General features: G+C 45.2%; 1 protein-coding gene across 1 annotated transcript in view; it reads left to right on the top strand.

Annotated features, from left to right (window-relative positions):
• The window catches only part of CREG2 (cellular repressor of E1A stimulated genes 2), a 41,806-nt gene extending 18,647 nt beyond the window's left edge, over positions 1-23,159 (top strand). Inside the window, exons 3-4 of the mRNA XM_021669813.2 lie at positions 17,401-17,514; positions 21,653-23,159. Of these exons, the coding sequence (XP_021525488.2) occupies positions 17,401-17,514; positions 21,653-21,800 (262 nt within the window). The 3' untranslated portion in view covers positions 21,801-23,159. The remainder of the gene's footprint in view (positions 1-17,400; positions 17,515-21,652) is intronic.
• The last annotated feature ends 1,109 nt before the right edge of the window (positions 23,160-24,268 follow it).

Below are 24,268 nucleotides of genomic sequence, written 5' to 3'. Positions count from 1 at the left end.
CCTGACAGTTAATACCAAGGCTCTCCACAATTCGGGAGCTGAGTAGGGTCCCACAGTGTGACTGCAATTTCCCCAACCTTGACATCCTCAACCCCATCTGCATGTCTGTCCATCCATCTACCCATCATCTCCAGCTCAGCCTGCCCAACCTGACCCGGCCTTCAAAAATAAGACACTAAGCTCCTCCTTGGTGTATCCTTCCCCTCTTTTTTTTTTTGTTTTTTTTTGGAGACGGAGTTTCGCTCTTGTTACCCAGGCTGGAGTGCAATGGCGCGATCTCGGCTCACCGCAACCTCCGCCTCCTGGGTTCAGGCAATTCTCCTGCCTCAGCCTCTCGAGTAGCTGGGATTACAGGCATGCACCACCATGCCCAGCTAATTTTTGTATTTTTAGTAGAGATGGGGTTTCACCATGTTGACCAGGATGGTCTCGATCTCTTGACCTCATGATCCACCTGCCTCGGCCTCCCAAAGTCCTGGGATTACAGGCGTGAGCCACTGTGCTCGGCCAATCCTTCCCTTCTTTACCTCTTTCTTCTCATCTTAAGACTGTATCTCAGTTTTCTAGTCCTAGTGATCACTGATTTATTCCCAAGGATTTCATTTTCTTCCTCTCTTGTGACTCAGCCTCCTGGGACTGCTCAGTCCGAGGCTCCTCCCTCTGAAAATCCCATACCCTTCCCTGGTTTTCTAGGACAGCCTTGCTGATCTTGGTTTGTTTGAAGCCACTTCCTTCCTGCTTGTTTGTCCTTGAGGTCTCTGCAGCATGGGCAGACCTAAGGCATGCTGGGGCTGCTGGGCAATGTGACCTTTGAAGCAGCAGAGCTTCCTCTATAAAATGAGATGAGACTCCAGGGTGCTTAGAAGTATTTATGGCCTAAAAGGGCCCTGGCCATCCACTCCTGCCTTTCACCGTTCAGACTAGGAGGCTGAGGGGCTGAGAACAGCAAGACAGGAAAATGGACGGTGCAGTAGTGAGTCTTCATGGCCACACCCTGCTCTCTGCTGCATGGTGTCCACAGACAGCTCCAATCCTGGCTCAGCCTCCCTTTCCCTCTGGCCTCTGCTCTCCCTGTAGCCACCTTCTTTCCTTTTAAATGAATCATGCTTTCAAATGGCAGGCAGGTCCCTTTTAAAATGTATTGTTTGTGGAGCATCTCTGACGAGATCAATAGCAGGCTTCTCGAAAGGACAATTGAACATGCCATGCAGGGAGGGCGTCACTCCATAGCATATGTCACGTATGAAACTAGGGGCCACCCCCTGGATCTGCTGTGATACAGAAAGAGGAAAAAGGCAGAGCACCCCCTGAGGTTCCTTTGGTCTATGGAGGCCTCTACGACATCCTGACATCCACCATCCAGGCTGAGGCATAGTGACCCAGGTCTGAGCAGCGAGAGACCTGCCTGCCCAGGACAGGTCCTGGCAGTGTCTGTGGAAATGTCAGAGGGAACTCAGAAGACATCTGAGAAGTGGTTTCAGGGTGGCCTCCAATCAGGTCAGCACTTCAGCAAGACCCTCAGCAGGCGGAGAGCTGCCAGGGCGCCCCGCTTCAGTCCCAGAGGATCACCTGATCCTGAGGATGAGCCAAGTGGGCCGTGGGGTGACCTTGAAGCCCGCGGTCTCAGCCCAGCTGCTAGCTCAGGGCCTAGGAGCAGGTCTGAGGCCAGCCTGACCCTGACAAGCTTGATTCTAGAACCATCTGGTGGGCTGTGGTATGACTAAACCCTGCTCGGGAGCGGTCTGAGCCCAGGAGAGCCACCTGATTCTCTTGAAAATACCAATTCTGGGCTCCAGCAGTCTCTGAAAATAAGGGCCTTGGGATCTGCACTTTCAAGGAACAGCCAGGGTACTCTTGATGCACAGTTAAATAGGACAATTAAAACATGAGAGAAAAGGACTTCTGATCTGAGGCTCACCAATTGGAGCCCTAAGCCCTCCAATTAATATCTGCCTGGCTTTGAGCAACTTAATTTGTCTGAGTCTCAATTTCCTTCGCCCTAAATGGGAATGATAGTACCTTAAGTCCACTGTGGGGATAAAATGTTTCAATGTGTGTAAAGTTTTGAGCACATGCTCAGTACTAATAAATGGTAGGTGTGGTCAGTAACAGATGTCTCTTCTGCACTGGACTGGGATGGCAGAGACCAGAAAAAAAAGATGGAAATCAATAGTGCCCTATTTACACTGTACCCCTCCTGTGTATAAAGGGAAGTACAGTATGTCATATACATAGTAATAGAAATAACTCATGTGTTCCTTACAAGAGTCCCAAGAGAGAGGTACCACTTGTTAGCCCCTTTTTAAAGATGAGGAAACTGAGGCACAGAGGGTGTGAGGGACTTGCACAAGGATCCACAGGTTAAATCCTCATGGGGCTGAGATTCACTCCCAGGCAACCTGGTTCCAGAGCAGGGCTGTCACCCACTGTATTCCCTTCTTCTATGGGATCAGCTGCATCCCAGAGGCAGTGAGAACCCCCATTCAGTTTCAGAAAGCACTGATTCAGAAGCTGCAGAACACAAATGCGGAAGTATTTTTTAAGTTGATTTGAGTTGTTCGAATATCATGTCCATTATAGGCTTGCACTGAAATAGAGGCAAGACATGAAACTTGCTCTAAATGCATGCACGCAGGTCCGTGCAGGCCACCTCTTACAATAAAGCATTCGTGTGGACAAATACTCACTGAGCATCTGCTGGGTAACGAGCCATGCTAAACATCGTCATGGATAAATGTGAAGAAAGCAACTGCCTTTGAGGGGAGGGAGAAGGTAGAAGATGCACGCACGTGGAAATAAGCATCATTCAAGTTGCATGTGTTAGCTCCCCTACAAGTCATCAGTCTGTAGAAGATTGGAGAAGAGAGAGAAGCTCTTATTAACCAGTGGTGTCTTCTCAGTCTGTACCTCTTCCTGCTCTATCCAGTCCACTCTCAAGCCAGCACCCATATGTGCCGGTGACTCCCAAATGTATAGTCCCAGTTGAGACCACTTATCTGAGCTCAAGACCCCAAGTCCACCTGCTTCCTAGGCATGTCAAGCCCAGCCTCCTCTCCTCCGCAGAGGCCTCCTCTGTCTGGGCTCCCCATCTGCGTGGCTGTTTGGAGCAGACTCAGCTGCCAGCTGTGGCTCCTTCTCCCTCCCAAACCCATACCCAGTCCGAAAGGCTCACCTGCCCTATCTCCTAGGCCTCTCCTGTACCGCTGCTTCTCTCCACCCCCTGGCCCAAGCCCTTAGCATCACTCAATGTACTCCAGATTGTCCTGACTGGTCTCCGTGGATCAACCCATTCTCCATTCTAAAGCCAGAGGGATATTTTCAAAACACCCATCTCATCATTCTACTGTCCAGCTTAAAATTCTTCAATCTTTCCCATTCCTCTTAGAAGAAAATTCTAAAATCTTAACATGTCCTGTGAGGCCTAAATGGCCCACCCCCGCACAGTTCTAGCCTCGGAAGTCACTCTCTCGCCTTGTCTTTATCCTGGTCTCAGTGGCTTTTTGGCTCTTAGTCTGTGCAAATAATAGTAACAAAATACCACAGACTGGGTGGCCTATAAACAATAGAAACTTATTTCCCACAGTTCTGGAGGGTGGAAGGCCACGGCTGAGGCAGATTTAGTGTCTGGGGTGAGCACCTGCTCTCTGGATCATAGGTGGCGTCTTCTCGCTGTGCCCTCACATGGGGCAAGGGGCCAGGGAACTCTCTGGGGCCTCTTTTATGATAAGACACTAATCCCATTCAGGAGGGTGGAAAGCACTTTTGTCTATCATGCTTTCCCTGCCTACCCCTTATCTGATTCCCACTCATTTTCTAGGGTTCAGCCTTCATTGACCCTCAGAACTTCATTGCTCCTCAGGATTCCATACTGTAATAGCAGGTGATGAAATCATTAATTGCGTGTCAAGCTGTCTGGTGTCTGCGTCTCCTGCTGGAGTGCAGCTCGCTGAAGGCCAGGAACACGTCTTTCTTGCTCTCTGCAGCCCTCAACAAGTTCAGGGCCTGGAGCACAGTGTGGGAATATTCATGGGGGTGTTGAGGAAGGGCGTTTTCATTTCCCATTGCTGCTGTAAGAAATTGCCACAGACTTTGTGCTTTAGAACAGCATCGATGTATTCTTTTACAGTTCTAGAGGGCAGAAGTCTGAAAAGAGTCTCACAAGACTAAAACCAAGGTGTCGGCAGAGCTGCTTCCTTCTGGAGGCCTAGAGGAGAAGCCGTTTCCTTGCCTTTTCAGCTCCTAGTGGCTGCTTGCATTCCATGGCACCTGGCCCCGTACTTACCTCACTCTCAGGGCTTGCTTCTGTCATTCCATCTCCTAGTGCTCACTTGAGACTTCTGCCTCCGCCTAGGAGGATCTCCTGTTTGCATTGGGCCCACTGGATAATCCAGGATAATCTTTCCCTCTCAAGATCCCCAACTTAATCACATCGGCAAAGTCCCTGTTGCCATATGCAGTTGTGTTCACATACTCTGGGGATTAGGACATCTTTGGCATCGGGGGATCAGGACATCTTTGGGGGAGCTGTTATTCCACCTACCGCAGGATGGATGTAACAGTTTCAGTGGATTTGAAGTGGAGATAGAAACATGGTGATTTATTCTAATGTATGCTACAGCCCTCTTTGGTATGTTGGAGGTGTCATGATTTCACTTATTTATAATATAAATGTTTTAAATATAGAAATTGAAATGGCTCAAACACGTGTGAGATTCAATTGATGAAGATAAATTTTAATGTATTCTCAGCCTGTCAAAGTTATAAAGAAATGTGAAAGCTCAAAGGAAAGGGCTTACACATTGAACTGTCTTGCTAGACAGTGCCTCACTGCTCCGAGCAGACTCTTCAGCACGCCTGCTCCTCTCCTATCCGGGAAGTGGATCCACATCCCCCCTTTTCTGGTCTTGTCTTGTGTGTGGCTGGTCAGTGTCTGTTGAATCACAACATTTGACACTGGATAAAAGAAAATTCCAGCCCAAGATGAGTAAGGAAATGTAATGGACCACTCTTCCAGTTACACATATACATTCATCCCTTGGTATCCATGAGCAACTGGTTCCAGAAACCCTCCTCCAGCCTCTGCACCAAAAGACACCAAAATCCACAGATGCTCAAGTCCCTGATATAAAATGGGATAGATGCATATAACCTACACACATCCTCCTGTGTACTTTAAGTCATCTCTAGATTATTTATAATACCTAATACAATTTAAGTGCTCTATAAATAGTTATACTATATTGATTTCTTATTTGTATTATTATTATTATTATTTGAGACAGAGTCTCACTCTGTCTCCCAGGCTGGAGTGTAGTGGTGCAGTCTCAGATCACTGCAACCTCCACCTCTTGGGTTCAAGCGATTCTCCTGCCTCAGCCTCCCAAATTGCTGGATTGCGAGTGCATGCCACCACACCTGGATAATTTTTGCATTTTTAGTACAGACGGGGTTTTGCCATGTTGGCCAGGCTGGTCTCAAACTCCTGACCTCAGGTGATCTGCCTGCCTTGGTCTCCAAAGTGCTGAGATTACAGGTGTGAGCCACTGTGCCTGGCCTATTTGTATTATTTTTTATTTTGTACTGTAGCTTTTTTTCCTAAATATTTTCAATGCCTGGTTAGTTGGATCCACAGATGCAAAATCCATGGATGTGGAAGGCCAACTGTATGTGCAAGGCTTCTGAACAATACGCATTTCATTCAGAGAACCTTAGGGAAGTCATGGATGGGAACATTGAATTGAGGAGTAAAAGAGACATCAACAGCCTGAAAATGGGCAAGCATCATTCAGAGTCTCAAAAATCAGAGGTTGGGAGGATCTGTGGGTGAACACAACTTACACAGTGATTCTGGAAAAGATGGTTTCTGTGCCCTAAGAATAAGAAGTGACCACCTACAGGCAGTATTGGTTGGGAAGAATGTCATGTCAAAAGACCATCCCTTTCTTTTATAGTTTTCCTATGATGATGAATCAGGAAATGTTGGGGCGATCCCCACAAGGAAACTATTGTGGATTTCCCTGAGACATCTGAAGAAACTTGCAGGATCATATTCTCATAGACAAGATGGAATAATGTAAACTGGGGAATAATAATTTGGGCAGATTTATATTTGTTTATTTCTCTTATATCTAATTGCACTGTGGTGGATGTGAAACTGCGGATGAATGAACAATTGGGTGAATGACCAAACGGGTCTATTAGTAGGGTGGGTTTTATTGAACTCTATGTAGGAGGTTTCTGGTTCCTTGACCTTTCGCAATATCTTGAAAAGTAGGGGGAAAGGGTTTTGGGAGCTAGAGGAAGGAGTCTGGGGTTGAACTGATTGGAAGCTTGATACAGAGACATGGAAAGAGACATGGAAAAATACATATTTGGAAGACATAGAAAATTGTCAAGAGAAGTCAATGTCATAACCAGGAAAATGGTGCCAAGAAGGGTAAACAAAACTGGGAAAAAATTAACTAGGACCGTATGAGGCATTATACTGGCATGCCGTAAAATAAAATAAAAATTAAATTAAAAACAAGATAATAAAATAGACAAGTTTTTTCTGTGCCCTAAGAATAGGAAGAAGTGACCACCTACAGGCAATATTGGTTGGGAAAGATGTCATGTCAAAAGACCACTCCAGGAAACTATTGTGGATAGCATCCCTAGGAGGATGGAGTAGAGGGCGGTGGAGGTGAGACGCCTCCCCAACCTTGCTCACCTCCTGCTGGAGTTTCGAGGGCAGTTCTGGGTCCCATAGTTTAACAGGGACATTGATAAGCTAGGATGTCTGAAAGCAGCCAGCCTGGAAAGGAGCAGTCTCAGGAACAACACAGTGCTTTCTGCAGATGCTGGAAAGGCTAGCACCGAACAGGAGAATCCTGTTTGTTCTGCGGTTACCCTGGGGAACAGGAGTAAAACTGGCAGTGGAAGCTGCAGGCCTCACCATTTTCCTCTCTGCTGCCATTGCACTTGCCTTCAGCACTGCGTGGAGGGTGCATCCTACACTCCAGCTTCTCCAGCCAGGTTCTCACCACCCACACTCCAGATTTGCTAGCAAATGCATCACATTCAGAATTTCCATTCCAAGACTCCTACTCTGTATCCTTCTTGCCTGTGCAACCCTCCTGCAACATGCTGGGACCACATGGAACTGCCAACGCTTTGCCCCCATCACGATCGTCCCACCCGTCAGCACATCCTGGCTCCTCTTTCTCTTTGCCCAGGTTAGACTCCATGGTCTATCTTTACGATTGCTCTGAGACCACCGAGACCACCTACACCTCCTCTGACCCTTTTGCCTCCTGCCTGGCCATACCTAAACCCTACTTCTACCTCCTCTGTTCCTGCTCCCAGGTGGCTCAGGTCTGCCCAGGCAAACCACGTAGCTGACAGAATCCTCCCATGCATTCTCAACACTCCTAGAAAATCCCATTTCATTTCCCCAGTAAGATCACTTATTTAAAGAAGAAACCTAAGCGTTCCCCTTCCTTCTCTCTCAGTTGCAGATGACACCCATACTTACTTGACACAGTACGAAATCCTAATAGGCAACTCACTCCTCTCCCTCCACTAAGTTGAAAGATTTACCTGCATTTCCACCAGTGGATCTCAAACAGGGAGCTGGGAGACTCCTCCTCAGGGACATTTGGCAATGTCTGGGGACCTTTTTGGTTGTTACAACTTGGGTTGGGGTAGGGGTGCTGCTGGCATCTAGCGGATAGAGCCCAGGAACGCTGTTAAATACTCGATTATGCAAAGGACAGCCCCTCACCTCAAAAAATCATCCAGCCAAAATGTCAGTAGTGCCAAGGCTGAGAAAGCCTGGTCTACACCCACCTTCCATCTGTCACTCTCTGGCTGTATACATCAGGGAGAGACAAAGCCTAGCGACGTGTCTCAATTGGTTCTACTGGCATTTGGGGTAGGACAGTTCCTTGTGTAAGACCGTCCCATGCATTGGAGGACATTTAGAATTCCTGGCCCCTGGTGGGGAGCAGTGGCTCCTGCCTGTAATCCCAGCACTTTGGGAGGCCAAGGTGGGTGGATCATCTGAGGTCGGGAGTTCAAGACCAGCCTGGCCAACATGGCGAAACTCCATCACTACTAAAAATACAAAAATTAGCCAGGCATGGTGGTGTGCACCTGAAATCCCAGGTACCCAGGAGGCTGAGGCAGGAGAATCGCTAGAACCCAGAGGGCAGAGTCTGCAGTGAGCCAAGATTGTGCCACTGCACTTCAGCCTGAGCAACAGAGCAAGACTCCATCTCAAAAGTTCTCCCAGTTGAGAACCATTATACAATGATGGTGATTTTATCATTCACAGGATTGGGTGGTCCAATCTATTTCCTTTTTTCGTGTGTGTGTGTGTGTGTGTGTGTGTGTGTTTGAGACAGGGTCTCACTGTGTCACCCAGGCTGGAGTACAGTGGCATGATCGTAGCTCACTGCAGCCTCAATCTCTTGGGCCCAAGTGATCCTCCTGCCTCAGCCTCCTGAACTAGGGCTACAGGTGTGCACTACCTGCCCGACCAATTTTTTCTATATTATAAAAAATCAAAGTAAGGTCAAACAAATATTTTGCTGTCATTTGCTCAGTATGTTTATATATATATTGGTATAACTTCCTAAATCCTCAAAGAACATAATACATCTTTTCCCCTAACATTTTTCTTTACCACTGAACACAAACATATAAAAATAAAACAGACTTTTAAATATACTATCAAGATATAAAGAGTGTGGGAAGGTTATACATATTTTTAGAAAAACGCACCCTCTTGAAGCTCTTACAAAATCATAGCCCATAAAAATATGAGCGTCAAATAAATTGTAGCAAGAGGAGGATTACTTATCTCAGAGAAGTTTAACTATCCAGAACACAAACTTCACATTTAATTGAAGATCATTTGAATACAAGAGCACTGCTTTATTGTGTCCTTTATGACTTCACAGGTCATGTAATCCACTCTGTTGCATACAAAGTGCTGTGACTGATCATTCTCCCAATTCAGAAGCATTCTGGAACCCCGATACAATGGGGTCCATGCCTGTGGGCATGAAACCCACCCACTAAGAACAGAGCCTTTTAATATTTTGGTCCCTTGACTCCCTGGATTAAATCTTCACATACCATATTAGTATCTGTTATAGGAAAAATAAAAATAAAAAGGTTAAAAATCGAGATCATCCTGGCCAACATGGTGAAACTCCATCTCTACTAAAAATACAAAAATCAGCTGGGCATGGTGGCATGCACCTGTGGCCAGGCGTGGTGGTGAGTGCCTGTAGTCCCAGCTACTTGGGTGGATGAGGCAGGATAATTGCTTGAACCCAGGAGGCAGAGGTTGCAGTGAGCCAAGATCGCGCCACTGCACTCCAGCCTGAGTGATAGAGCAAGATTCTGTCTCAAAATAAATAAATAAATAAATAAATAAATAAGAAGAAACCCCTGGCTGGGTATGCAAGCACTTCACCCAGCAGATGCCACCTGTTGAGTGCTAGGCAGGCACCAGGGCAGCCTCGATGAGTGAGTGCAGTCAGGGTCCAGAGGGCAGACGTCAGGACAGCTCCTGCCACTCTCCACCACAGTCCTCAGTCCTCGGGCAGGTAGGACATCCCTCTGGGCTCCCCAGATGGCCACTATGAGAGCATGGATCAGGTTTTTCTGGTCCAACTCTTGAAAGTTGAATCCTCTTGGTTTACAAGCTGCCCATCCTCACAGGGCATGGGTGGCGAACTCTAAAGTCAGGTGAAAAGGGAAGAAATACCCAAAAGAATGTCCACTGGCCTGAAGGAGAGCTGCAATCAGCACAGCCCACGTCCTTCAGCTCCTAGGGTCACTCACACCAGTGAAACACAAGGAAAATAAGTAAGCTCACTCAAGTTGCAGGAGGTAGAGAGCCCAATGGAGCACCCCACGATGCTTCTTTACAGCCTTTATGAAAAATAGTTCATTGATCGCTATTAATACATCTAACATTAGGTGGGCATGTCTCCACCATGTCTAAGAACAGAGACAAACAGAGCTCCAGAAACATGAAGCCATGTAATTAGTGAGCAACCTTTCAGTTGAAAGAAATAGAAAAGTAAGCTCGTATGGACTTAAAGAATTGAGAAATTTAACAGTTCACTTAACTGAAAAATTCAGAGGTAGGCTTTTCTTAGGGGCTAAACAATGTCGACCAAATGAGGCTTTTTCCCGCTCCCTCTCTCCTGTGGTGTCTGTTTCATGTTAAGAGTGGCTCCACTGTAATCCAGTGTGGCTGCCCTCCAGGTACAGATGCTCCTCTGTTTATGTCCAACAAAAGTGAGCATCTCTCCAGGTGGACTCCAAAGAAAGTTGGGGGGGTTTCCACCCCAGAAGTCCTCAGCAAGTAGCTCCTTGAGCTTTCGTGACCAAACTTGCTGTTGTGCCAGTCCCTGAATCCATCATTACAGGCAGGGATTGGAATTTGCTGGTTGGCTTAGGCAATCCAGGTTCTCAGGGCCTGGGGATGGATGGACTAAGGTTCCTGAAGCTGTATGTGAAAGGGAAGTAGATACCTAAACAAAAGATGAGATCTGGCCGAGCGTGGTGGCTCACGCCTATAATCCCAGCACTTTGGGAGGCTGAGGTGGATGGATCACAAGGTCAGGAGTTCAAGACCAGCCTGACCAACACAGTGAAACCTCGTCTCTACTAAAACTACAAAAATTAGCCAGTCATGGTGGTGGGTGCCTACAATCCCAGCTACTCAGGAGGCTGAGGCGGGAGAATTGCTTGAACCCGGGAGGCAGAGGTTGCAGTGAGCTGAGATCACACCACTGTACTCCAGCCACTCCAGCCTCGGTAACAGAGCGAGACTCCATCTCAAAAAAAAGAAAAAAATAGATGAGATCTGTTACCCAGAGGAAAGGCAATACCTCCTACAACCCCTTTTTACCAAAGTACCCTCTCATCAATCGACAGCATGCATCAGGGTCCCCAGGGTGCTCAGGGCCCTCTCTACTAGCTGGTGTTGCATTTGCTGGCCATTTCAGGGGCACAGCTGCCAGTAACCACATGTGTGTTGTACTTCTGTGACTAAGGGAGGGGCTGCCATCCAACTTCCTTTAGGCGCTGTATTCATTTCCTATAGCTGATGTAAAAACTTACTACAACTTACTGGCTTAAAATAACCCAGATTTATCATGTTATTGTTCTGGAGGTCAGAAGTCCAAAAGAGGTCTCACCAGGAGTCTTGTTTCCTTGCTTTTCTCAGCTTTGAGAAGCTGCTGGCACCCCAGGGTTCATGCCCCTTCCTTATTCAAAGCCAGCCACGGCCAGGTGGGTCTTCCTTAGTCAAATCACTTCAAGGCTTTCCACATAATGATCTTTTGATTGCCTTGGGCTGATCTTCCGATCCAAAGTCAGCTGATTAGAAACCGACTTGTAGGGAACATATTCACATGTTCCAAATATTAGGATGTGGACAGCTTTGGGGAACCATTAGCCTGTCTACCACATGTAGAAGAAAGTGATACAGAGTTTAGCTGGGTTTTCCACTGTGTAAATGCCAAGTTTTCTATTTACCTTTAAAAATATATAATCTCCTTTCTATTTCTATATAATCACCCACAGTAGAGAAGCAAAAATGCTCCCTATGTAAATGTACTGTTATTACTCTATAATGACTTACATCTGAGGGCTAACTTCATTGCTTTCATCACAACAATTTTATGAAGAAATTAGCTTTAATAGTGAACAAATAAATTGGATGCAACTAATGACAGCCTCATTCTGACCGAAATTCTAAATATTATTCATATACGTGAATTCAGTTTCTTCTTACTATTTTCACTTCTTTTCTCCTTTGCAACTCAGTTACTTTTACAAAGATACAGATGTGGCTTTTGTTATGCAGGTTACATCCTGTCATTCTTTCATCTTAACTCACAAGAAACATTTACAAGTTAACAACCACATTTTTGCAGTATCAAAAATACCACAGATTATAATTTTCTTTCTTTTTTTTTTCTGAGACTGAGTCTCGCTCTATCGCCCAGGCTGGAGTGCAGTGGCACAATCTTGACTCGCTGCAACCTCCATCTCCCAGGTTCAAGCTATTCCCGTGTCTCAGGCTGCTGAGTATCTGGGATTACAGGTGCCCACCACCACGCCCAGCTAATTTTTGTGTTTTTAGTGGAGACAGGGCTTCACTATGTTGGCCAGGCTGGTCTTGAACTCCTGACCTCAGGTGATCTGCCTGCCTCAGCCTCCCAAAGTGCTGGGATTACAGGTGTGAGCCACCACACCCAGCCCTTTCTTTCTTCTTCTTCTTTTTTTTTTTTTTTAGATGGAGTCTCGCTCTGTAGCTCAGGCTAGAGTACAGTGGCGCAATCTCGGCTCACTACAACCTCTGCCTCCTGGGTCCCAGTTCAAGCAGTTCTCCTACCTCAGCCTCCTAAGTAGCTGGAATTACTGGCATGAGCCACCATGCCCAACTAATTTTTGTATTTTTTAGTAGAGATGGGGTTTTACTATGTTGGCCACTCTGGTCTTGAACTCCTAACCTCATGATCCATCCGCCTCAGCTTCCCAGAGTGTTGGGATTACAGGTGTGAGCCACCACACCCAGCCTCTTTCTTCTTCTAATGGAGCTGCACAGCACATATTTTTCTTGATAACCAAAATGAGTCCCTGAAGCAAGTGTCAATCAATTGAGATTTATTAAGCCAACCTCAGGGCATGTCCCAGAACACACAAGCCACAGACCTATTTGTGGCTATTTTCCTAAAGAGGTTTTCAGGAGGTTTACCATTTGTACATTTTCTTCAAGGGGAGAAAGGCATGTAGGAAGAGGCAGGTAGGTGGTAAGGCAATGGTTGTATCTCTGTGGGACTTCAGTTAGAGCCCAGTAAGTCAACACTTTGCATAAGATAAAGCGAATGTTTGAAAGAAAAAAGGGAGTAAAGGAAGAATTAATTATGCAGATGTCTCTGGGTAAGTGGAGGAATGATTGATCCAGTCTTGTCTTTGTTCTGCACCTGGGAAGAAAAGCTTGCAATTGACATTGTCAGCGTAGAATCAGACTTAGTTTCAGGAGCTAGACTTCGATTGCAGACCTAAAGTTAAAATTGGCATGTCCTTGTTTATGAGAGGCCAGCAAAAAATTTACTTATGAATGGTCTGTGGGGGCAGTCATTTGGAGACCCCTGAGGCCTTTTACCTTTTCCCAGGGAGTCTGGGTGATGCATAATGCTGGTAACAGCGATTCATTTGGAAGAGGGGGTTGCATGACTCAACCTCTAGGCTTAACCTTCCCTTTGGTATAAGGAGTTTGAGGGTCCAGAGATGTGTTTTTTGTTGTTGTTGTTGTTTTTGTTGTTTGTTTGTTTGTTTGTTTGTTTGTTTGTTTTGAGACAGAGTCTCACTGTCCCCCAGGCTGGAGTGCAATGGCGTGATCTTGGCTCAGTGCAACCTCCATATCCCAGGTTCAAGCGATTCTCCTGCCTCAGCCTCCCGAGTAGCTGGGATTACAGGCGCCTGCCAACACACCCGGCTAATTTTTTTTTTTTAGTAGAGATGGGGTTTCACCATGTTGGTCAGGCTGGTCTCAAACGCTTGACCTCGTGATCCACCCACCTCAGCCTCCCAAAGTACTGGGATTACAGGCTTGAGCCACCACACCTGGCCCAGGTCCAGAGATTTTTAAAATTTCTTCAACTAACTGTTTTTGTTACAGTAAGTAGCTAGTCAGACATGAGCAGACCAGGAGAGGGTCCACTCGTACCCCCACCAGAAATGTCAGGTAACCATCAGGTGATGGCCAGGTGGTTGTTAACTGTCTCTCTAAAATAATAATTAGTCATAGCCAGCTCCAGGGAAGGGCTGTCTCCCAATAGATAGAAAAAACCTGAAGATGGTGAACAGCAGCTTCCTGGTAGTATCTCAGGAGTTGGGTGAGGGGCCTCACACATGTGCACTAAGAGGCAAATGGCAGAGTTTAACTGGTATATGACCTTATAGGAAGACTTGACTGGTAAGGGAAGAACACCTCAAGTGAACACGTGTGCAACTCCCATAAATGCACTATGCATGCTCCCCTCCCAAGAGCTGGCAGACCGCTGCACATGCAGACGGCCCACCCCAGCATAAGACTCAGGGAGAAGGGATGCAAGACCCCAGAAGTGTGCCAACATATAAAACCCTAGGTTAAAAGTCAAACCATGCACTTGGTCTCTCAAGTTGCCTGTTTGACCCTCTTCCAAGTGTACTTTACTTCCTTTCATTCCTGCCCTAAAACTTTGTAATAAACTCTCACTCCTGTTCTAAAATTTGCCTCAGTTCTCGCTCTGCCTTATGCCCCACTCTGTTGAATTCTTTCTTTTGAGGAGGTAAGAATTGAGGTTGCTGCAGACCCATATGGATTCACTGCCTGTAACATTTTTACTTATATCTTTATCATGGACATCTATAGTTCTACCTCATCTGTTTTAAAGGCTGTATGTTATAGTATTGATAAAACTTTATTTGTATTTCCCCACTGCTAAGCATTTTGGTTACTTCTAATTTTTGCCACCATAAATGATTCTATAACAAACATCCTTGCAACAGGCTCTTTTTTTCCCTATGTTGTAGCATTTTTTTTGCCCTCAAGGCAAGCTTTTGAGAAAATGTCCCAGCAAGATATTTAAAAGTTTATAATCAGATAATTGGATAAAGAATCCATAAACCTTGGGAATTGATTGGATCTGGGACATAGAGGAGAAGTCAAGTCTGGGATATACCCAGATATAAGGAACCAGATGGAGCCAGGAGTGGTGGCTCACACCTGTAATCCCAGCACTTTGGGAGGCCAAGGCAGGTGGATCACTTGAAGTCAGAAGTTTGAGACCAACCTGGCCAACATGGTGAAACCCCATCTCCATCAAAAATACAAAAATTAGCTGGACATGGTGGTGTGTGCCTGTAATCCCAGCTACTTGGGAAACTGAGGCCTCATTTACACCTGGGAGGCAGAGGTTGTAGTGAGCCAGGATCATGCCACTGCACTCCAGCCTTGGCAACAGAGTGAGACTCTGTCTCAGAAAAAGAGATAAATAAATAACAGACCAGATGAGAGGTAGCCTGGCTTTCTACTTGAGACCAGAGGACTAGGGTCCTAGAGGCCTGGCTGCACCCCTACAAGCTCCATGGCCCTGGACGACTTAACCCCTCTGAGTCTCATTTTCTTCTAAACGGGGGCTAACAATATAACCTCCTACGGTTATCATGAAGATCAAATAAAATGAGGTGATGTACAAATGTCCTTGGTATAAAAATTAACAAATCTTGCTATATCAGCAGATGATGGGATATACATCAAAGCCTTTTCGAAATACCAAAAAAACTATGTGAATGTAAGTGACTAGTATTATCATCGTGCTGCCTCATCCTTGAACCATTTTCCCAAACACTTATGGACACAGCTTGCAACATGCATAAGGCACAAGCTGTGGCCAAGAGCTTTCTCTTGTGAACTTACAGGAAGCCACTATCTGAACAACATTTGGAGAATCAGATTCTCCTGTTTATGCTTCTTCCAGAAATAGGCAACCTGACATGATTAGAGATTGATGAGAGCTTTAAGTTCCCTTCCCCACAGGCCGGGTGGCTCACACCTGTCTTCCCAGCACTTTGGGAGGCCAAGGCAGGTGGATCACCTGAGGTCAGGAATTCGAGACCAGCCTGACCAACATGGTGAAACCTTGTCTCTTAAAAATACAAAAATTAGTTGGGTGTGGTGGCATGCTCCTGTAATCCCAGCTTCTTGGGAAGCCGAGGCAGGAGAATTGCTTGAACCCGGGAGGTGGAGTTTACAGTAAGCTGAGATTGTGTCATTGCACTCTAGCCTGGGCAACATAAAGAGACTCCATATCAAAAAGAAAAGGAAAAGTTTCCTTCCCCACATCCTCACTGCCAGGCGACCTTTACAATGCGGACAAGTCTTAGGATAAATCTGTTACCACAGAAACATTTCTTAGCCAGCAGTGACTAACATGATCACACTACCGTTCTTATTTCTCACACACTTCTTGCTGATTAAGGAAACCTCCAGTGCAGGTTCTCATGGCAAACATTTGAAACCCCTCATTCCAGTCACTGTGGGATCCAGACAGATGCATTGTACTACTCCAGAGATGCCATTCATATTACGCAGACATCCAACACCTCCCAAAGTTTTCTTGAGTTCATTTGCTTTGTTTTGTTTCTGCAGCTTAAAAAAAAAAAACCCCACCTAACGTGAGATCTACCCTCTTAGTAAATTTTTATGTGCACAATATCATTTTGTGAACTCTTATGCTGGATAGCAGATCTCTAGAACTTATTCATAGCAGAATTGAGACATCCTTCCCTTTATAATAACTCTCCATTTTGATATGGACGGGAAGCAAAAGGGCAGGGTCTCTGGCAAGGGCTCCACCCTTAAGCCTGGACATGCAGCCCTAAATGAGAACAGGCATTCCTGTTTTTGTGCCTGAATGTTGCTTTTTGGTCTGCCCCACCTCCATATCCTGTGCTTATATAAACCGTGGACCTTAGCTGGGATTGGGAAGAGCAGCTGAACTTCTAGAGAAGAAGTAACTGAGAGTTGGAGACTATGGATTGACACGGCTTAACTTCAGATGGCAAGACTTTGGAGAGGAGCCTGGCTGGAGATGGGCAGGCCTCAGGGAAAGATCACCTTCCTGCACCAGCCCCTTTCCAGCTCTTCCGCTGAGAGCCACTTCCACTGCTTCATAAAACCTCTGCACTCACCATCCTTTAAGTCTGTATGGTCTGATTCTTCCTGGATGCCGGACAAGAACCCAGGTACCAAGAGGGTAGGGTGTATGATACCCTGACTCTCCACCGCGTTGGTTAACACTTAGCCATCCCCGGCAACCACTGAAAGAGCACTGTTTGTAGCACATGCCCTCTGGGGCTCCAGAGTTTGCAGGCAACTGTTAGACGCCACCACAGGCTGGTACGAGGTTCATTCCTGCCAGTGCCTAAAGGCACTCGCCCCAGCTCCTGCACCTGCTCACCTGTGTACTCCCCCTCCTCTAAGGATTTGAGCTCAGCAAAACAAGCCACCCCTACCCACCAAACCACAACCTACCCTGCTGTCGCAAGTCTCTGGAGGGGATCAGGGAACTTTCCCATCTCAATTTCCTCCACCCTCAAATGTGCACTTTTGGCTAGCATACTTCAGATGTTATCTCACTGCCCCAGAACCAAACTGATAGCTCACCTACACAAGCGCACCTATTACACGGCCTCTGCCTGAGTATTTTAAAGTAACTATCTGTAACATAACCTGAATGATATAACCAGGAATGTGACTATTTTTAATTTTATAAAATCCTTAGAATTGCGGCTGATGTCCTATCCTTCTTCTAATATACAAAAAATGTTTTTCACGTGCAGAAAAAACATCGTTGACCCAGAGGATCCAAGATGTGTCCGGTTAACACTCACCGGCCAGATGATTGCAGTGTCTCCAGAAGAAGTAGAATTTGCCAAGCAAGCCATGTTTTCAAGGTGTGTAGATGCTTTAAAATTGATTTGCCCAGAAATACACAATAACAATAAGCCAAGGTCAGGCTATGCCATTTGATGCCTCTGATGCAGTGACAATGATTGGTCTACACTGCCCTTCAGTGGTAACAGGGCCAGGCTCAGCCTGGCTGTGGAGATCACTAGCAGTGGCCGCGGAAGCCAGGCGAATGCCTCTGGAGAGCACACCACTGAGCTATTCCAGGCACAATCCCTACCTACTTCCAACCTTTGACAATTCCCTGCCTTGCCGTGAAAATAGCTGAGTCTTCGTCAACACAACAAACATTTTCAAGCATCCACTCTAAACAAAGCATATTGCCTGCCGGGGATGGCAGCATTTCTCAGTGTGGTGCTCTCACCCTTACATCAGCAGGATGCTGACTTAGACACGGCTTTACTCACCCCACCCTGACCTACTTACTGAATCAATCTCTCCAGAAATAAGGCTCAGGAATCTATATTGTACAATGCATGCTCCAGGAAATTGATATGCTGCTAAAGTTTGAGAACCACTGCTGTAGGGGTCTACACAAGTGAGAGGGTGGCCAAGCCTGGAGGTCAGAGCTCGTGCAGGCTGAGGACGGCGCATGCACGCGGGGGTGGCCTTTCCACAGGTGTCCACTCAGGAGCAGCCGGAAGTGGAGGCTCAGAGCTGGGGTGCAGGCTGGTGCAGCAATGGAAACAGGCTAGAAGGCAAGTGGTGAGTTGGAGGAGCAATTCACAACCTCATGGGAAGAGGAAGATTCTGCATGCAGGGATGCAGTGAATAAGCACGGCTCGTAAGGACACGGAAAAGGGCTAAAGGCACAATCAGAGGAAACTAGAATGATTGGGATTGGGTATGTTCACATGAACTCATGGCTTTCAATACTTAAAGAAATAGATGTCGATGTGTGTGTGTGTGCACAAACGTTTTTATTTAGTTATTTATTTTATTGCTAGCTTTTAAACTCAACTCTCACTCTTTAGTTCTTCTCCTCTCACATGTTATTATAAGCAATGAGAAGGGGCCAAAATCTTTCCTAGATCCTAGATCAGTGGGTTCATTAGGTTCATTTCCTATTTTCTTTTTTTTTTTAATTTTACATTCTGGGATACACGTGCAGAACATGGAGGTTTGTTACATAGGGATACATGTGCCATGGTGGTTTGTTGCACCCATCAACGTGTCATCTAGGTTTTAAGCCCCGCATGAATTAGATATTTCTCCTAATGCTCTAACTCCCTTTGCCCCAATCGCCAACAGGCCCCAGGTGTGTGATGTTTCCCTCCCTGTGTCCATGTGTTCTTGTTGTTCAGCTCCCACTTATGACTGAGAATCTGCGATGTTTTTTGTTCCTATGTTAGTTTACTGAGGATGATGGCTTTCAGTTTCATCCATGTCCCTGCAAAGGACATGAACTCATTGTTTTTTTGTGGCTGCATAGTATTCCATGGTTTACATGTGCCACATTTTCTTCATCCAGTCTATCATTGATGGGCATTTGGGTTGGTTCCAAGCCTTTGCTATTGTAAATAGTGCTGCAATAAACATATGTGTGCATGTGTCTTTATAGTAGAATGATTTATAATCATTTGGGTTTATACCCAGTAATGGGATTGCTGGGTCAAATGGTATTTCTGATTCTAGATCCTTTAGGAATCGCCACACTGTCTTCCACAATGGTTGAACTAATTTACACCTTACCAACAGTGTAAAAGGGTTCCTATTTCTCCTCAGCCTCATCGGCATCTGTTGTTTTCTGACTTTTTAATGATCTCCTTTCTAACTGGCGTGAGATGGTATCTCATTGTGGTTTTGATTTGCATTTCTCTAATGACGAGTGATGATGAGCTTTGTTTCATATATTTGTTGGCCACATAAATATCTTCCTTTGCTTCATGACTAAAACACCAAAAGCAATTGCAACAAAAGCTGAAATTGATAAATGGGATCTAATTAAACTAAAGAGCTTCTGCACAGAAAAAGAAACTATCATCAGAGTGAACAGGTAACCTACAGAATGGGAGAAAATTTTTTCAATCTACCCATCTGACAAAGGTCTAATATCCAGAATCTACAAGGAACTTAAATTTACAAGAAAAAAACAAACAACCCTATCAAAAAGTGGAAGGATATGAACATTTCCTATTTTCTGCCTAACAACAAACAACAACATTGCCAAGTTTGCCTGCCACTACGTAATATAGGTACCTTTACCTCCAACTTTCAGTAGCCTTCCTATACTTTTATTTTTAATTTTAGAGACAAGGTATTGTTCTTTTGTGCAGGCTGGAATGCAGTGGCATGATCATAGCTCACTGCAGCCTTCAACTCCTGTGCTCAAAGGATCTTCCTGCCTCAGCCTCCTGAGTAGCTGGGACTACCTACAGGCACAAACTTTTTTTGAGACAGAGTCTCTGTCTGTCAACCAGGCTGGAGTGCAGTGGCACAATCTTGGCTCACTGCAATCTCTGCCTCCCAAATTCAAGTGATTCTTGTGCCTCAGCCTTCGAAGTAGCTGGGATTACAGGTGTGCACCACCACGCCTGGCTAATTCTTGTATTTTTAGTAGAGAAAGGGTCTGCCATGTTGTTCAGGCTGGTCTTGAATCCTGGCCTCATGTGGTCCTCCCGCCTTGGCCTCCCAAAGTGCTGGGATGACAGGTGTGAACCACTGCATCCAGCCGGGCACTACTACCATTTTATAAGCCCTCACTGTCAGTCTCCTCGGGATCCTTCCAGCTTCCACCCACTGCCTGGGCCAAAGCCAGTGCCCCATGGATTAGGGTTTGTTGCACCAGCACCACTTCCAGGTATCAAACTTTGTTCCAGTTATCAGTACAAAAGTATGTTGCTTAAAACAACAGCAATCATGTTACTATCTTGGCTGAATAATATTTGGGGTGTTATAGTGACAGATTAGCAACTTTTGTTCAAATGGATTAAGAAAAGAAAATAGTTTTGGATACTGTACTTTCAATTTCCCTGTATGTTTATTATTGTTTCAAAATAAATTATTCTTTAAAAAGACGATTGACTGAGTGTGTGGCACACACCTGCCATTCCAGCACTTTGGAAGGCTGAGGCAGGAGGATTGCTTGAGACCAGGAGTTCAAGACCAGCTTGGGCAACATAGTAAAACTACATCTCTACAAAAATTGTTTTTTAAATTAGCTGGGCATGGTGGCACACTACTCATGAGGCTAAGGCTGGAGGATCGCTTGAGCCCAGGGGGTCAAGACTACAGTGAGCTATGATCCTGCCACTGCACTCCAGCCAGGGCAACAGAGCAAGGTCCCATTTCTAATAAATAAATAAATAAATAAAGATCATCAACCTATGGTTGCATTTCCTTTGTAATAAATGTTTTTCCCAGTTTGGACCTGGTCTTTGAATTATGTTTACACCATTTTTAGATATAAAGGAAATGTTTATGAAGTTAAAAAAAAAAAAGAAGTGAACCACAGTTCCTGCCCTCAAAGACACTGCAGCAAGTTTAGGGGTATGCATCGGGGAGAGGCAAGTCAGTAAACAGTGCGAGCCAGGATGTGACGTCGCCTGTCAAATCTAGCTGGCTCTCACTTGCCTCAGTAGCTCTCAGCCTGCTCCATGACTAGAAATCTTTCCATGGGCAGACTGATTTCACGGGCACACTCCATTTTGTGAAAATTTCCTACAGAGATGCATAAAACCTTTCTTTACATTTCCTAATAATGGTAACCAGCCTCCACTGAGCACTTACTCTCTGTGGGTGTATTATGTGTGGTTCTTTGTCTCCTTCCCCACACAGCCCTATGAAGAGCCCCATCAGCATCACCCCACGTGACAGGTAAGGACACAGAGGCTTGTGAGTGCCAATAGCCCACGGGCATCATGGCTCATTAGCAGTTGAACTGAGATTCACACCAAGGAGCCTGGCTCAAGACTTGAGCCTTTAGCCACATGGGGTAGGGTCTACAGTCCCTGCCTTCCTACCGAGGTCCCAGGCACTGATACCCAGCTCCCCGGCTCTGGCTCTGGCTGATCTGAGCAGCTGTCAGTGCAAATGAGGCCTGGACTCTGGAGGTTCTGTGACTTGGCCCAGGGTGCCCCTCTCTGATAATAACAGCTTTACTGTGGTCTCTCTTTATTTCTGCAGGCACCCAGGGATGAGGAAGTGGCCTCGTCAGTATGAATGGTTCTTTATGAAGATGAGGGTAGAACATATCTGGCTTCAGAAATGGTATGGAGGCGTATCTGATATTTCAAAGGAGGAATATTTCAAAGCAGTTCCCAGAAAGGCCTGATGGAGTAAGAAGAAAGTCCTTAGTGTTTGCACTTAAATGAAAACCTTTTCAGTGATGAAGCCAGACAGCTATTGACCAGTGTCTCTTTGTTGAAGGGTTCACAGCAGCCCTGCCATCCCTACAGCAGAATGAGAGAAGGGGAACAGGGAACTCTATGCTAGATGTGAGATTAAAGTGGTCATTTGCAGATCTCCAACTCACATGGATACTTCGCATAGATAGTTTTTATTCCATTGTATTCAATCCAGACTCACCTATTCAGAAATCGTATAATAGTGGTGGTCAAAATGACATGTTGAGATCGTTGCTGTTTCCTTAAGAAAAAAACTGCCTGTACGTACAATGTGATTACTGTGTATTGTGAGAGTACTTTTGTTGCTTGCTGTGCCAAACGCAGTCTTGGTTCTAAGCTGACTGCAACCACGAAGGAGCTGACTGTGCATCACACAGCCACAACATTGTATTAGGGTGAGGGTGGAGGACTGTGTGTCTGTGGATTACTCCTCCTGCTGGTGGATTGCAAATGCATTATTAAGTCATACTGGCTAGAATATACTGGTCACTGATGCAACTTTTTTCCCCACCATAACGTGAAAACAGTTAAGAACCTAGGATGCTTTGTGCACAGCCCTTCTCTACATAACCAACCATGGCAGTGCATTAAAGAGGAACGAGTAGCTTCGACATTAAGCGTCCCAAAAGGTTGAGCTGCTCACACTTCTGGCAAGGGTTCCCCTCTCTCCCGCGTGAACGGGGCATCCAGAATAAGAAGTGCCCCATTCTGTGGTGGAGAAAGGGGAAAGGGGAGAGGGTGAAGCTGGGAAAGTAAAGGCAGCACATTAGAGAAGGAAGAAAGGAAGCCGGTAACTGAGGGCCTGCTGCCTGCCCAGCCCTGGGCCAGGCCCTCAAGGGAAGCCATCGCGTTTAAGCCCTGCAACCAATGAGACGCACATCATCATTGCCTCTTACAGACAAGAAAACCAGACTCAGAGAGGTTGAGTCCACATCCCAGACGGTGCACTGCAAACACGGGTGGAATGGTTCCTAGAAGACATCCAGTTTTAAGAAGGAAAGAGTTAATGAAATGCATGGGTAGAAACTGAACCAGGAAAATCAGCAAAGTGATTGTAAAAGAGAAGGACTAGCCTGCCTAGAGACGATGTTTCTTGCTTTTGGAAAAAACAGTCTTTGAAATTTGATTCTTACTACAGATTTAAACTTTCTACATATTACATGTAGGTGCTTCTAGTGTTTTCAAGAAATTAGACTGTACCTGTGTACACTTCTAAGGCCCACATGGACCTATGTATATATATCTAAGACCTCTGATCATTAAAACCTATAAAGGATTGAGCCGTCCCAAGTATCCTGTCTTTCTGTAATGGCTATAAACTTTATTTGGTAGGTTAGGGAGGTTGTGTAACATAAAAACACATCACTATATATATTTATTTATTTATGAAATCTACATTGTTCATGTAAATAAAAGTGTTATTAATGGTTATATACTTTTGCTTAACAAAATAACACACGATGAGAGTTTGAGTTGTCAACATATATTTTAAGCATCTGTTGCTAAAAACATAGTAAGATGCAGAGATTTCCTTGTCATAAGCCAATACTCAAAAGAGTTCCTAACAATGGTGATGTGTAATATATAAGAATAAGGTACCTCTGAGGGAACTTCATATTTTCAGAGTTTAAAATTATTGCTACTCCCAATTTAGAAAAAAGGGAGAAAGCTGGAAGAACAAATGACATGCTCAAATGTATTGCATAAGTCAACCTCAAACCTTAATACTTGGAGCTTCGCTACCTCCTGATCCTGTCTTACAGATAAGGTCCCCATGCTAGGTTTGTTTTATAGTCAGGTTCCATTTAGCTCATTAAAGGTCACTGCTGCTTCAAAGGGCTTTGCAGAGTGGATGCCATTTATAACCACTGACAAATGCTATTTATCCAAATTACAGGAAATGAAACCTGAAAAGGTTGGATAAGAACTGTGTTGAAAATTCATAGTTTTAAGTTTGATGGATTCCATTCAGGCAAGTGTGTTTCAGCAATCTCTAGAAATTTACATTGATTAAAATTTTAGCGGCTGTATTGGAAGTTCCAGACATGGCAATAAGGCAAGAAAAAGAGATTAAGTGCATACAGATCAGAAAGGAAAAAAAATGTATCCCTATTTAGAGATGACAGGATTGCCTACATAGAAAATTCCAAATAAACTATTTAAAAAAAAAAAAAAAAACTCTAGAACTAGTAAGTGAATGCAGCAAGGTCTCAGGACACAAGACCAGCATACAAAAGTCAATTGCATTTCTCTATGCTAACGATGAACATGTCAGGGGGTGGAGGGGGGGTACTGAAAACACAATACCATTTGCAATCACTCCAAAGTGAAATATTTATGTATAAACAAAACTTACCCAGGATCTGTGTAGCGAAAATTTTTTAATACTAAGGAA

This window comes from Aotus nancymaae, unplaced genomic scaffold (assembly GCF_030222135.1).
Source record: "Aotus nancymaae isolate 86718 unplaced genomic scaffold, 86718_ANA_hifiasm-v0.15.2.pri h1tg000131l, whole genome shotgun sequence".
Lineage (NCBI taxonomy): Eukaryota > Metazoa > Chordata > Mammalia > Primates > Aotidae > Aotus > Aotus nancymaae.
This window is presented reverse-complemented; position numbering and strand designations above follow the sequence as displayed.